The 12,868-nt window shown below is 38.4% G+C and overlaps 1 protein-coding gene across 1 annotated transcript in view; it reads right to left on the reverse strand.

Annotated features, from left to right (window-relative positions):
- LOC134566087 (uncharacterized) overlaps positions 1 to 11,181 on the reverse strand; it is an 88,381-nt gene extending 77,200 nt beyond the window's left edge. The window contains exons 1-3 of the mRNA XM_063425797.1: positions 11,175 to 11,181; positions 8,012 to 8,210; positions 7,350 to 7,460 (exon numbers count right to left, since the gene is read on the reverse strand). Coding sequence (XP_063281867.1) covers positions 7,350 to 7,460; positions 8,012 to 8,210; positions 11,175 to 11,181 — 317 coding nt within the window. The remainder of the gene's footprint in view (positions 1 to 7,349; positions 7,461 to 8,011; positions 8,211 to 11,174) is intronic.
- Positions 11,182 to 12,868: the final 1,687 nt, after the last annotated feature.

Genomic DNA, 12,868 nt, shown 5'->3' on the forward strand with positions numbered 1-12,868 from the left:
CTCCGCTTCTGATGTCAGCCGGCGTGGGAGACATAATGTGCTTGCGCAGCAATGGTCGCACTCACATTAGGATTTCCCCATAGGAAAGCATTATATATTGCTTTCCTATAGAGATTTGGGTGAAGCTAGAAGTCCTCATGCATAGTGTAAGAAGGTCCGGCGTCAGTAAGCAGAGCAAAAGTCGTCTAACAGCCTGGAAATCCCTTCAGTGGCTGTCTGGTAGAAAGACTGCATTACCTTTGCAGGGTTAAGGTACCTGGTACCATGGACCCAGGCCACATCAATGAGCTAAAGTGGTCTGAGTGCCTTTTATTACCAATGATATACAAAAACCTATGAAGGCATGTCATTATCTCATTATGGTTTACTAGTGTCAGGTCCAGCTAGTACAAAATAGATCAATTGACTTCATGTAGAAATATAGAAATAGGCAAACAAGCAGAGTTACAGGTCCTTAAAGCGACACTGTAGGTACCCAGACCACTTTAGCCAATTGAAGTGGTCTGGGTGCAAACTCCCATCACCCTTAACCCTGAGCATGTAATTATTGCAGTTTTTATAGCAATAATTAACTCCTCCTCCAGTAGCTGTCTACCAGACAGCCACTAGAGGGACTTCCGGGTGCTTAGACAACTCTTCATCGTCTAAACAATGCTCGACATCCTCACGCTATGCATGAGGACTTCCAGCGTCGCCGGAATCCCCATAGGAAAGCATTGATTAATGCTTCCCTATGGGGAGATCCTAATGCAAGTGCGGCCATTGTGGCACAAATACGCTTTACGTCTCCCATGCCGACAGCCAACGGCAGGGAAGGAGCGTGGGTGGAGCTGAGACATTGGCGCTAGACCCAGGTAAGTGACCGAAGGGGTTCTTAACCCCTTCTGCACAGCAGGGGCGGGAATGGGGGGGGGAGGGGTTGGCCTTGACAAAGAGGGAAGCTATAGTGCCAGGAAAACAAGTTTGTTTTCCTGGTTCTAAAGTTTCCCCTTAAAACAGCAAAAAAAAGAAATATTAGTGAGCATTTTATAAAGATAAAATGTTTATGAAATACTTATAGATATTGGATTGGAATTTCATTGAAATTCCTACAAAATGAAAAGATATAAGATAAAACAGACATTGATGTCTTCCGCATGTGCAAGATTACAGCACTGATATATTATCACCTGGCGAGTGAAATGCCACGAGCTAAAAAGAAAATGGTGGCACCCACAGGGAACAGTTTTAGGTAAGTATAACTTACATCTTCTACACTTCCGGTCATGGTAACCCAAGCAGTGATGTCACCAACAATTGTATCTGCAAAATATGGAAAGACCCCCAAAGGTGACAGGACTGCTTTAAAGGTGTTAAAACCTTCTAGAAAATGAAAACCATATACCTAGCAACAGGTAATATTGAACATAAACAGAACTGAGCCAACGTAAAAAAAAAAACCACAGAAATTGGAATAAACTAGCTTAAGTATTATGAAGAGTAGCAGATAGAGAATAATAAGATCAAGCCGGGCTGTCTAGTACAGAAATTAGAGTAATCAAATAACAAGGCAATTGTTTTGTGAACCCAGTTATTTAAATTGAGTAGGCACATGGCATAATACATGCATTATACATTAATTACCTGGATGCCATTTTTATCTTTACAATTGTATTAAGCCACTCAAAGAAAAAAATAATAATAACGGCATTTGATTAGTAATTCATAGCTTTGTTGGATTCCAGAACAAAAGAAATTTTGAAGAAAGAATATAAACTTGGCTTTCATTTTTTTTTTCCTAAGTGGCCCGAGACCACTGACGAGTACTTCACTAAAGAGAGAATTGTCAGGTATTCAAATTGAATTGTGAATTTTGGGCCAAAATAGATCAACTGGAAACATCCTCCATGGTTTTCGTTTGTGTATTTCCGCCTAAAGTTTGAAAATCACAACAATTCATACCAATGCTCTAAGGTACTCCTGGCACCATAACAACTACAGTGAACTGTGGTGGTTATGGTGCTTGGAGTGTTCCGTAGTTTAAAACACGATGTTCTGATAGCATGAAATTAATGCAGACCCTGATGATCATAGCTCAAGCCAAGCTGTGTATAGCTCACAAGCATGCAATATTGCAAGGACCATCAGCCAAGTACAAAATATGCAACAAACTTAGCTTCAAATCGTAACTGTATGTAGTTCTGGTAATGACCATGCTATGGTAATAAATAATTAAATGTAAGGACAGGACAGGACAAGACATCTAACTGGGACATGACTAGCTCATTCGGGATCAAGACACTCTGCATGTGTATTGCAATGAAAATAAATCTTAGAGTTTACAGACAGTAGTTTATAATGAATGGAAAGCTCCCTCTAAGTCTGGCTTGAACCGGCCTTCTAAGAGCTAAATACAATCCGTACATCTAATAATTTATGTTATGTATATTATCAGGTGTCCCCAGACTTAATACAAATCATACACTTGGTACAACTACAGGGTAACCACAGTAAATGTATATTTCCTTTCCACTCCATAAATGTTTAACGAGACACGGAGTGGATAGGAACAGAGGAGAAACAGTAAGTATCCTTACCTGGCTGCTGTTTGTGTTTCATTCATTATGATTGGTTACTATGGAGCAAGTTAATCTGTTCCTACACTAGGCACACCCTGGGTCCTAGTGCCTAACTTTCATAACAAATACTATGAATTCAGAGTTCTTAAAGGATGTGTCATCACATTTGAATTTCTAATTTTTTAAATGTTTATTACATGTATTGAAACTTAATGGTATGTCTTTTTTAATTATGTATATTGTATCGTTTTATTGTATTTATTTTTTATTTTTTAGAAAATGTCACCTTTTTTATTCGATCTGAGCAGCCATGTTGGTTCGTATTCTACTGTTTTCTAAGGGACTGCTCCTAACCCTCACCTGCTTGTTGCCGAAATTGTTCAGTGAGAACTTGCAGCAGCAGGCAAGTTAAGTTGAACCAGCTCAGCCATATAAAAAAATTACTTTATCTCACAAAAATCAATATACAAATTTAAAAAAAACATAGTTTCATTAAAGATAGGTGCCAGCGGTCCCAAATTTGCCAGAACTTTCCCACATTTTGGAGTACTGTCTCAGCAAAATAGGTTTCAGTGACCTGCTATGCATTTTCAAATCTACTGGCAGATTTATTAATGAAAGAGTGGCAGTGCACTGAAACCTATTTTGCTGAGCACTTGAACAGCACTCCTTGCATGGTCTGTCTTGAGGAGCCATGTTGTTGGTCAGCTTGGCCACACTCTTTTGGGGTGCCCCTTGATGCACCTTAAAAGGCAGGCCTGTCTCCTTCGATGGGTGAACCGCCTCATTGACAGGCAGACACAACCCCTGCATGCCTGCTCTCTACCCTGCCCACTAGTGTTCCAGGAAGGATTAAATGTAAGAACTTGGGGGGGGGGGGAGAGGGTGAGAACAGAAACTTGAATTCTGTTCATGATATCTGCTTGCTGAAACATCACATTCTTCAATTGTAAAATTAACTCAGTGACTCAACTACAAAGTAAAATATATTGAAATTCATGCTGCACAATCCTTTTTTACACTTATCTCCTTAGTATCAAAAATTCATGGACATATTTCCGGAAACCAATGGTGCCTTATAACCACCCACAAGTCTTACGATCTCTGAACCTGAACTTAAAACACTGAAATCATACCTCGATAATATCAAAAATGGTTTCATACGTCCCTTCACTTCACCTGCGGGGCAGGAATATTTTTAGTTACCAGCAATGACGGTACAAATAGGCCCATTGTAGACTACCGTGATTTGAATAAAATTACTACATAAAAAAATTAAACCCTCTTCCACTCATTCCCAAACTTATGGAAAGATAAATATATTTACCAAACTGGATCTAAGAGGGGCTTATAATATTTTAAGATTAAAGGAAGATGATGAGCGGAAGAAGGCTTTCAGGATCAGATATGGTCACTATGAATACTTGGTCATGTCACGTGGGCTTTGCAATGCCCATGCGGGTTTCCACTATTTCATACATGATACATGTTATTTGAATGATATCCTGATCTATTCACCTTCCCATTTAGATCACCAGAGACAGGTAAAGAAATGTCAGAGATATTATTCAAGAAAATATGAATATTATTCTAGTACATAAACTACAGGTCTTTTTCCCACAATTATTCCTACAGAATGTACTTGCACGTTTTTACATGGTGTATGTGCTAAAGCAGAAAAAAATAATTTTGAGACTAATCTCATTTCATTTTTAGGCTACATAATATCTCCATTTAGTGTTGAAATGGATAATACAAAGATGTGTTACATCCAGTCTTGGCCCTCCCTGTCTTCCAAGAATGAAATCCAAAGATTTCTAGGTTGCTAGATTCATCAGGGGTCACTTTAAAGTAAAGCAAAAGATGCTTTTGACCAACTAAAAATTATGTTTACACATGCTCTCCTTTACTACACCTACTTGACCCCTCTCTGCCTTACATACTTGAAGTTGATAGTTCTGATTATGTTATCACCTCCATACTTACTCCAGACAAACCAACTGGTTTCATACTTCCTGCATCCTATTACTCCAGGAAATTGATTCCTGCTGAATTAAATTATCATTATTTAGGAGAAAAAGAGCTAGTCATTAAGGCCTCATTGGATGAGTGGAGGCATCTACTCGAAGGAACTCCTATCCCATTTCTATTCTATACTGATCATAAAAATATTGAATAAGAGTGCAAAAAAAATTAGTTCATGTTTAGCCCATTGGTCTTTGTTTTTTGATCGCTTTCATTTCCATGTGACATACTGACCCAGTTCAAAACATGATAAAGCTGATTACCTTTCAAGATCCCTTAAACTAGATCTTCCACTTCCTTCCACCCCAGTCATGTTCTCTAACCTTCCTGTCTGACGACATTTGCCAATTGGACCCAAAAATATCCTCTCCTCCAAAAGAACTTCTTAACTCATTCATTCATATCAATGGACTGTACTATAAAAATGACCGTCTTTACATTCCCCTATTAGTGAGACAAAAAGTCTTACATCTAATCCATCATAACCCTTTATCAGGTTCCGTGGTATTACAAAAACATTGACGCTCCTAAAACAATATTTTTGGTGGCCTTAACTAACTGCTCATGTAACTTGGTATGTAATTTCTTCTTTTGAAAGTAACGAAAAACCCAGCAACAAACCAATCGTTTGTTACATTCACTACCAATACCTGATGAACCATAGAATTACATCAGCATTGATGAACATTGTTGTTGTTTACCCCTTTATCATAGGGAAACTGGTATTCTTGTAATAGTGGATCGTCTAACAAAAATAGCCAATTTTTTCCTTCTACAGCTTAAATCTTTTTCTTCCATTATGTCAAACTTCAAAAATGCGCAAAGATATTACTACTGATAGGCAAACCCAATTCACTTCAAGAATCTGGTCTTCCCTGTGTACTATAATGCACATGAAACATAACTTATCAACCTCATTCCATTCCCAGACTATTTAACAGACAGAAAGTGTCAATCAAACTCTTGAACAATACCTCAGGATGTACACATTTCATCTACAGAATGACTGGTTAGACTTGCTTCCTTTTGCTGAATATTCCTATAACAATCCCTGCATTCTTCTACCAATTAAAGTCCTTTCTATTCAAATCATGGTTATAATCCTCCTACGTGCCATCACGCAATCACCCAGTCCCATAAAAATAATTTCATTAAACAAATCAAAGACAACGTTACAGAACTTACAAAAGCCCAAGGTACCACCCAACAGCATTGCACGAAATTTTTTTATTACCAACAAAAATGGTAACATAGTACTATTAGGCCTATTGTAGACTACCATGAAATGATTCAATCCAGTTTATTACACCTAGACATCGATTTTACCTTTAGCGTGACGAACGTGATTTTCTCCAACCGCAATTCACTTAAAATAGTCGGAAAAAATGGATCTTCTTAATGAAAATAAAGAAGTGTCCAAGTGGAAGGTATAAGGTAAGTTTCTGTCAGTGCCTTTGTGGCCTGTCAGCATCACCGCCAGCACAGTTAGCACTTTGGCTCTGACATCTCACATTTAGATGTCCTCTACCACTGCTGCCACCAGCACCTCCAATACTAGCGCATAGTTTGGGAATGCTTCAAGTTGTCTAATGGCTGGAAGTCGGACAAGTCATAGGGTCTTCTCGAGGCCATTTTTTATTTAAACATCTGAAGCAAGAGCAGCAGGAGGAGTGTCAGCATCTGGAGCAGTTTTATGGTCAGCAGGGAATATACAGAGCCCTCCAAGGCATTAGTACTAATAGTAGTTTACAAAAAAATGCCCCAAAACCCCCCACTAGATATAGGTATGTTCACTGTTGTGTATGGAAGCCGCAACCTGTAGCTCTACAATTCTGTAAAATCACATGGGTACCATACATGCATGAGCTAAACACTTCATCTTAGCGTGTTTCAGACCTCTCATTTTTTTAGTAAAATATTTTCTTAAATTTTTTTTAATGTACAGTAACAGGAAAATGTCAAGATAGCCTTATATAAATTGACAGAACATTCTTCAGATGAAAGAAATATACCAAAGAGATCTGTTTTAAATCCATTAATAGTATAGCTATTTTATTATTCCAGTCTTCTGTATATTATTATATAGATAATACATTTCTGAATTGGGGAGATTAAATAAAAGCTTATGTTGTGTAGGCTGCTCTGGCTTATTTTGATTAGATACAGCCTGGTTTAAAAGAAAAAACATATCAATGTGGCACACTAGAAAAGTAGGATAATGGCCATTACCCTTAATCGAGGAAGGCAGTAATAGAATATCTGCTTTATGCTTTTTTATCTCAAACATACCAAAGTTTGATAGTTTGAAAGGTCAGTCAACGGACATGTGGACCTAATATCTATAGAAAAATAACCAATAACCTAATGCTGACTAATATTTAGTGGAATGTAATATTTTTATACAAAGGGAAATACCTTTGCTTAAATTCTCTGTAACACATTTGTTGTGTTGCATCATTGTATCACATTTACCTCCAGGGATTGCTGGAATTTTCTTAAAGATCTAAATTGGTCGACAGCAGTAGATGGAACTGAGCTGCAGGAGATAGCCGAATGGGGGTTTGGAAAAAGGAAAATATCTACCAGCTTAGGCCAAGAGTTGAGTAGCCACAAATTACACCCTGCACACTGGATTGAGTACTACTATAACTAAGTCATATTAACATTTAAAGACCATGCACAGGCTCGAACCAAGACATCATATGATGTCATTCAGAATCAAGTGAAACAACAGTGTGACGGAGCTCCAGTACTCCAACTGAGTACCTATGCCCAATTAGCTTCCTCATAGCTATCAGGGACCTTGGAGCACTTCTGACAAAGTCACCAAGGCTTGACTGGGATTGCTGAGGACCACCATGGACCAGACTACTAGTACTATAGAACAAAAATGGGAAAAAGACACCTAGTATACATATATAAAATGTTAAAAACCACCTGGAAAAGTAGATCAATTGAAGATCTATAATATTAATAAACATAACATAGTGTAATATAGTTATAACAAAATGAAATATGTGATGTTAGTAGAAAACTCCCAAACATGTGATGATTCAGGCTTTTCACCCCACCAGTGGTTAAACGGGCCAGGAAACGTTTTAAGATGATGTATATCCTTATATGTGTAGAAAGGAAAAAAAAAAACGCGTATGGTGAAGTAAAATTAAAACTTTGGAAAAATGTATAAGAATGCACTTACAAACTGAAGTAAAATCAGGAGCGTATCTCCACCCAATGTGGAATATAGCAGCAGGTTGGTAACTTTAGAAGGATGTCAGGCAGCAGCATAAAACAATTAAAAGAGAATAAAATGACATACCCTGCACCAAGAGGAATCTGGGAGCCCATACATAGTGTCTGTCTTCCATCCCCAGTGATGGTGACTACTGTCACGTATTTTCCCCACCAAAGGTAGACCAACCAGGTACCAGACCTCCAATCGGTCTGTGCCTGAGTTAGTCGGGTAACGAGTCCAAAAAAGTCTATCCATGCTGGCAGCCTCTTTGACAAAGTTCCACATAATGTGTAGGTTTGTTCCAGTCAGGCGCATAGAGCCCTCATAGCCAATCAGTCCATGAAAATCTGATTTGGGCAAGCCAGACTGGGCTTCCCGGTCACCCTGTGCCCCTAATAAGCACAGGATGACTTAGATATAAGAGGGGACTTGGAAGACAAGAAAGAGAGTTCCCAGTGAACCTGCCATGGCCCCCAACCCAAACCTATCCCCATATGACCCCACTCTCATGGGGCCTCTGTGACACCACATACCCCAACAGCAAATCTGGAACCCTGTGTCTCAAGCCCAAGATAGTTCCCATCTCATTTCTATCCCTTTGAAAAGAGACACATGCAGGAGGAGACCCAAGACGGGTTGACTTGCAAGTTAGCCAGTACATCCAGCCCACCAATGCCATCATTAAATCGGTACCCCAAACAAATTGCCCATGCAAGAGCAGCACTCATCCAGCCAACATCATCCTCTCCCAAAGCATATATCCACCAATTGGAAAAAGTGTCCACTGCCCCTTCTCGGGGCAGAGGAGAAAAAGGGGGAGAGGGAAAGACAATCAAAACATACCTTGCCACCAATACTGGGTGCAGGTTGCAAAAAAAAAGAGGAATCTGGGGACCGACACATAGTGTCTGCCTTTAATCCCCGTCACAAACAGATACAAGAAAATGCTAGAATTAAGACTGGAATGGCAACATTGAAACATAAAGCATATATGTATATATATTGATTTAAAGAAGTATCATGAACGAGACAAAATACATTGTTGCCATTACTACAAAATAGTGAGCTTTGCTTAGGCCTTCAATATACAGCATCACCCATACAATATGCCAAGAAAAACTATCATGTCATCACCTCATAAAGACAAATTATTGTGCTATAACACAGCTCTTTGCAAAAGAGGCATGAACATGTGCCATGACACTGTATCTAGCGACACAATGAAGAACTTTGAGAACCCTTGCACATAGGATGCAACCAGGCAGTATAGGACAATTAGAGGTGTAGGCATCATGTAGGCTTCCAGCAAATCCTTACTAGGAAACATTATATAGATGTTGGTAAAAACATTTGACTTATACCAGGTTGAATGGATGGCCCCAAAATATAATTATTATTAATGGACCTATCACTTTGGGTACAGCTACAGGGTTCCGTTTTCAGAGATCATTGGAGGCTTAGACCTTGTTAAGATATCAATTAACACATTTTGAGACACTACCTTAGTTCAGCTTCTAAAGTTAATATAGACTGAACATGCAGCGGTAACTGAATTTCAAGTTTCATCAGCATTAAATCTTAGGGAGGAGAACCAAAATGAGTAAGGAATAGTTGTGTGGAGATAGGAGGGCATTGGTCTTGTAGAATTAGGTATAAATTGGATCATATGGCTTCTTAAGAGAATACTAAAATATGTCTCATGGGTTGCATATGGGAGGGAAAGGAAGGAAAATAAGAAATCAGTAATGAGGGAGAGTAGTGCTTATACCCCGAAAGGGACAGCTCCAACATTAGTTGAGGAGCAACAAAACATGGTCATAAAACATGATGCTGCCTCTGATGTATGAAGAGGCAGATACTCTGGGCAGTAGGTTGATGCATGCTTAGGTTTGTAAAACAAAAGCAATTGGTCAGATACTATGACATCGATGCATACTCTGTCAACAGGAGAAGAAATGGCAGCAAAACTAGCATGGACAAGGAAAGCGCTTCTCTGCAACAGTAAAGACATGTGTGATGCTGTGTTGTTTCAATTGCAATGGCTATGTGAGAAACATGAATATATATTAAACAGAATTTAAACAGAGCTTTTTTTTGTTTTTTGTTTTTTTATAAATGTGGCTATTTTAGCTTAAAATTTGAAATTCACTTTCAAACCACTTTGAATTGCTAACAATTCACATGAATGTATAACCCTGCATGAAAATATACAAGGTTATTCACTAAAGTAAGAATTCAAAGTAAATTCAGAAATCTTAGGCCAAGGTTTGGATGGATAGCTGACATGTTACGTAACATCACAACATTAGTGTATTGTATAATAATTGTATGTCATTTTTATAATGGTATAATTTGCAAAAGTTCCTTATCAACATATAGTTTTGGTAAATTACACACAAAGGTGGATTTAATAACTTGAAATGTAAAGAAAACAAAAAAAAAATGATTTCTTTATGAATATATGTAGCGTTTTTGGAGAGGTATGAATTATATGTATCTTTATTTTAAAATAGAAGTGGGATTTCATGTTGGATCCTTTACTGTAAAACATTAATTCAACAAGAGATCTAACTGGGATTCAGGCATATTCCATTCTCTTTTTAAGCTGAATCCTCATGTCCACTTGGCAACTTTAGTCTACATTGTGTGTGAACATTCCAACACAAACAGTGAGAATCCTTATGACCATGATCAGAACCAAAGTATTTATTAAGTGCCTTTTTGGAGGTACAGTGGCCTGGAGATGAGCACTAGTAGCCTTGTCCAGTGTCCTCTGTTGTCCAGCCAGCCTCCTATGCTTAAAAAGCTTATCTCCAGAAACAGTCATAGAGGGTGCAAAGCTCAGTGGTGTCCCAGTTCCTCTATGGTCTGTGTCTTCAGCTGGACAGGAATTGAAGGGGATCACTTCACATCTGCTCACTAACAGCCTCTCACGCAGGAAGTGCCTTGCACAAGAACTGGTACAGCACTGAGTGATATAACAGCTCCTGCAATTCTATTGCTAATCACAGGAGTGTGATTAGTGTGCAAATAGCTCTGCAAGCTCCACATGAACGCTAAACAACCCTTTCCTCCCTAAACCTAAATTGAACCACTCCCAAAACCTAAACAAAGCCATACTTGGTCCCAAATGTAACCACTCAAAGCCTGTATAAATTTATTTACCTTAACAAAGCTCCAACTCTCCCTTTTTCCGGGTACCTGTCCTGCCATCCAAATTTAGTTCCAAGGTATACCACATCCAGAGACACCAAGGAACCATCATGGGCAGCAGGCACTAAGATCATGCCGAGAGCACTTCAGCAGCTTGATGTCAGGCTGACACACCCCTTCAGTGGATGGAAATGCCCACTTACCTGACATGTTGGGTGTCAATGCTGACCCAAGTTGCCTCACTGGCAAAGACCCCTTAAAGGTACAATTCCATACCTCGATGTGTTGGGACATATGCCTTAATCCTAAGTATATCTCCCTACCCCCACTGTACCCTAATACTAAATTTAAAACAGCTATAACCCTAAACTCAGTCATCCTGAAAACACCCATTACATCACAAATTTTACCCCACTCAAGTTTTAAATCCTCAATCCTGAAGTTAACCTCTCAATAACATTAAACCCTGCTTTAATCACACCACATATAACGTTATCTTTAACCCTGCATTTACACAGCTGCATAGAATTACTATACTTGATTCAAACACAATATTAAAAGCAGAGTTATGCACATACATATATACCTATATAATTCTGAGAAACAAATATGTGTTTGCTAAAAACTAAACTCACTTTATCTGCATTTCGTTTTCTTTTTTTGTGGAGAGCAGGGAACGCCTTAGAATTCTGTGCCTACACCTGACATGCAAACCAGACACTGACCATGGTGTACTGCAGCTTATTGAGAAATCATATGGAATTTCGTTAGATACTGTCGCCACCAATTTAGTATCCAGACAAAATATGCTAATCCTGGACAGCTTGATGACATCCCAGCAACATAAATGTTTGCCTCAGTGAACCAAATTACATGCTGTTTATGCATGCCATACAATGTTCTTTAAACTGTAAATCACAAACAGGATTATAAATTGTTTTGTTTATAAGACATTCTACTTCTGAGTAAAAAATAATAATAATGCAGTGTTATAGTTTGGCTGATACAATGCAGATTTGCATTCTCATAAAAAGTGGTCTAATCATGAACCACTGGAAAATGTATTTTCAACAAAAAAAATAGGAAGAATAAATTTGATCATTCGTTTTTGTATTGTCTCTTTTTTTTTCCTTTCGTAATATTTTCTCTCTCTATATATATCCATCCATTATAGTATTATCTCTGTAATAAGTCTTTTATAGACTACTTTGACCTGAACCATTGTTGACCTGTGCCTGTGTCTCTGCAGGCTGGTAGATTTTCATTTCCAAATACGTATATCTTTTTTCTTCCTGGCTCCCGCATTTGTCTTTCTTGCCTTATTCTCTTGTTCTCTCATGGTAGGTGTTCTGATAAACTCAATTAGGTTGTGTACGCGTGCCATTTTCTTTCTGGGCTCCATATATCGTGTTACTCAGCCGATTCCTTATAATTTCAGTAGTATGCAAACATATCCAGACTGTCAGTACTGAGCAAGACCAGAAATGAATCACAGTCAGAATTGAGACAGTGCAGACATTAATTCTTGCTTATTGGGAGAGCGAAAACTAGAACTGCTAATGGCTTATACTGGCAAAGTAAATTCAGGAACATTCCCAAGATAATGCTAAGTTACTATGCCTTGCAGAAGATAGTTCTGCAGCACGCATTTCTGAGGTGGCATAAAAATATTTGGAGTTTCTTCATATTTAATAAAATATTCAGTGTATTTAGATTGTTATGTTGGGAGTTCACCCGATAGACAAAAGGATAAAAAAGGATCATGTTATAACACACCTTTGTTTTTATAATTTCTGGCGCTACCTTTATCCCCCCTGTTTGACTTATCCCTGGGAGTTCACCAGAGCTATAGTGCTTCTGCGCAAGATTATTTGCCTAAACCTTTCTGACATCCACG

The sequence above is a fragment of the Pelobates fuscus genome, chromosome 6, assembly GCF_036172605.1.
Source record: "Pelobates fuscus isolate aPelFus1 chromosome 6, aPelFus1.pri, whole genome shotgun sequence".
Taxonomy (NCBI): Eukaryota; Metazoa; Chordata; class Amphibia; order Anura; family Pelobatidae; genus Pelobates; species Pelobates fuscus.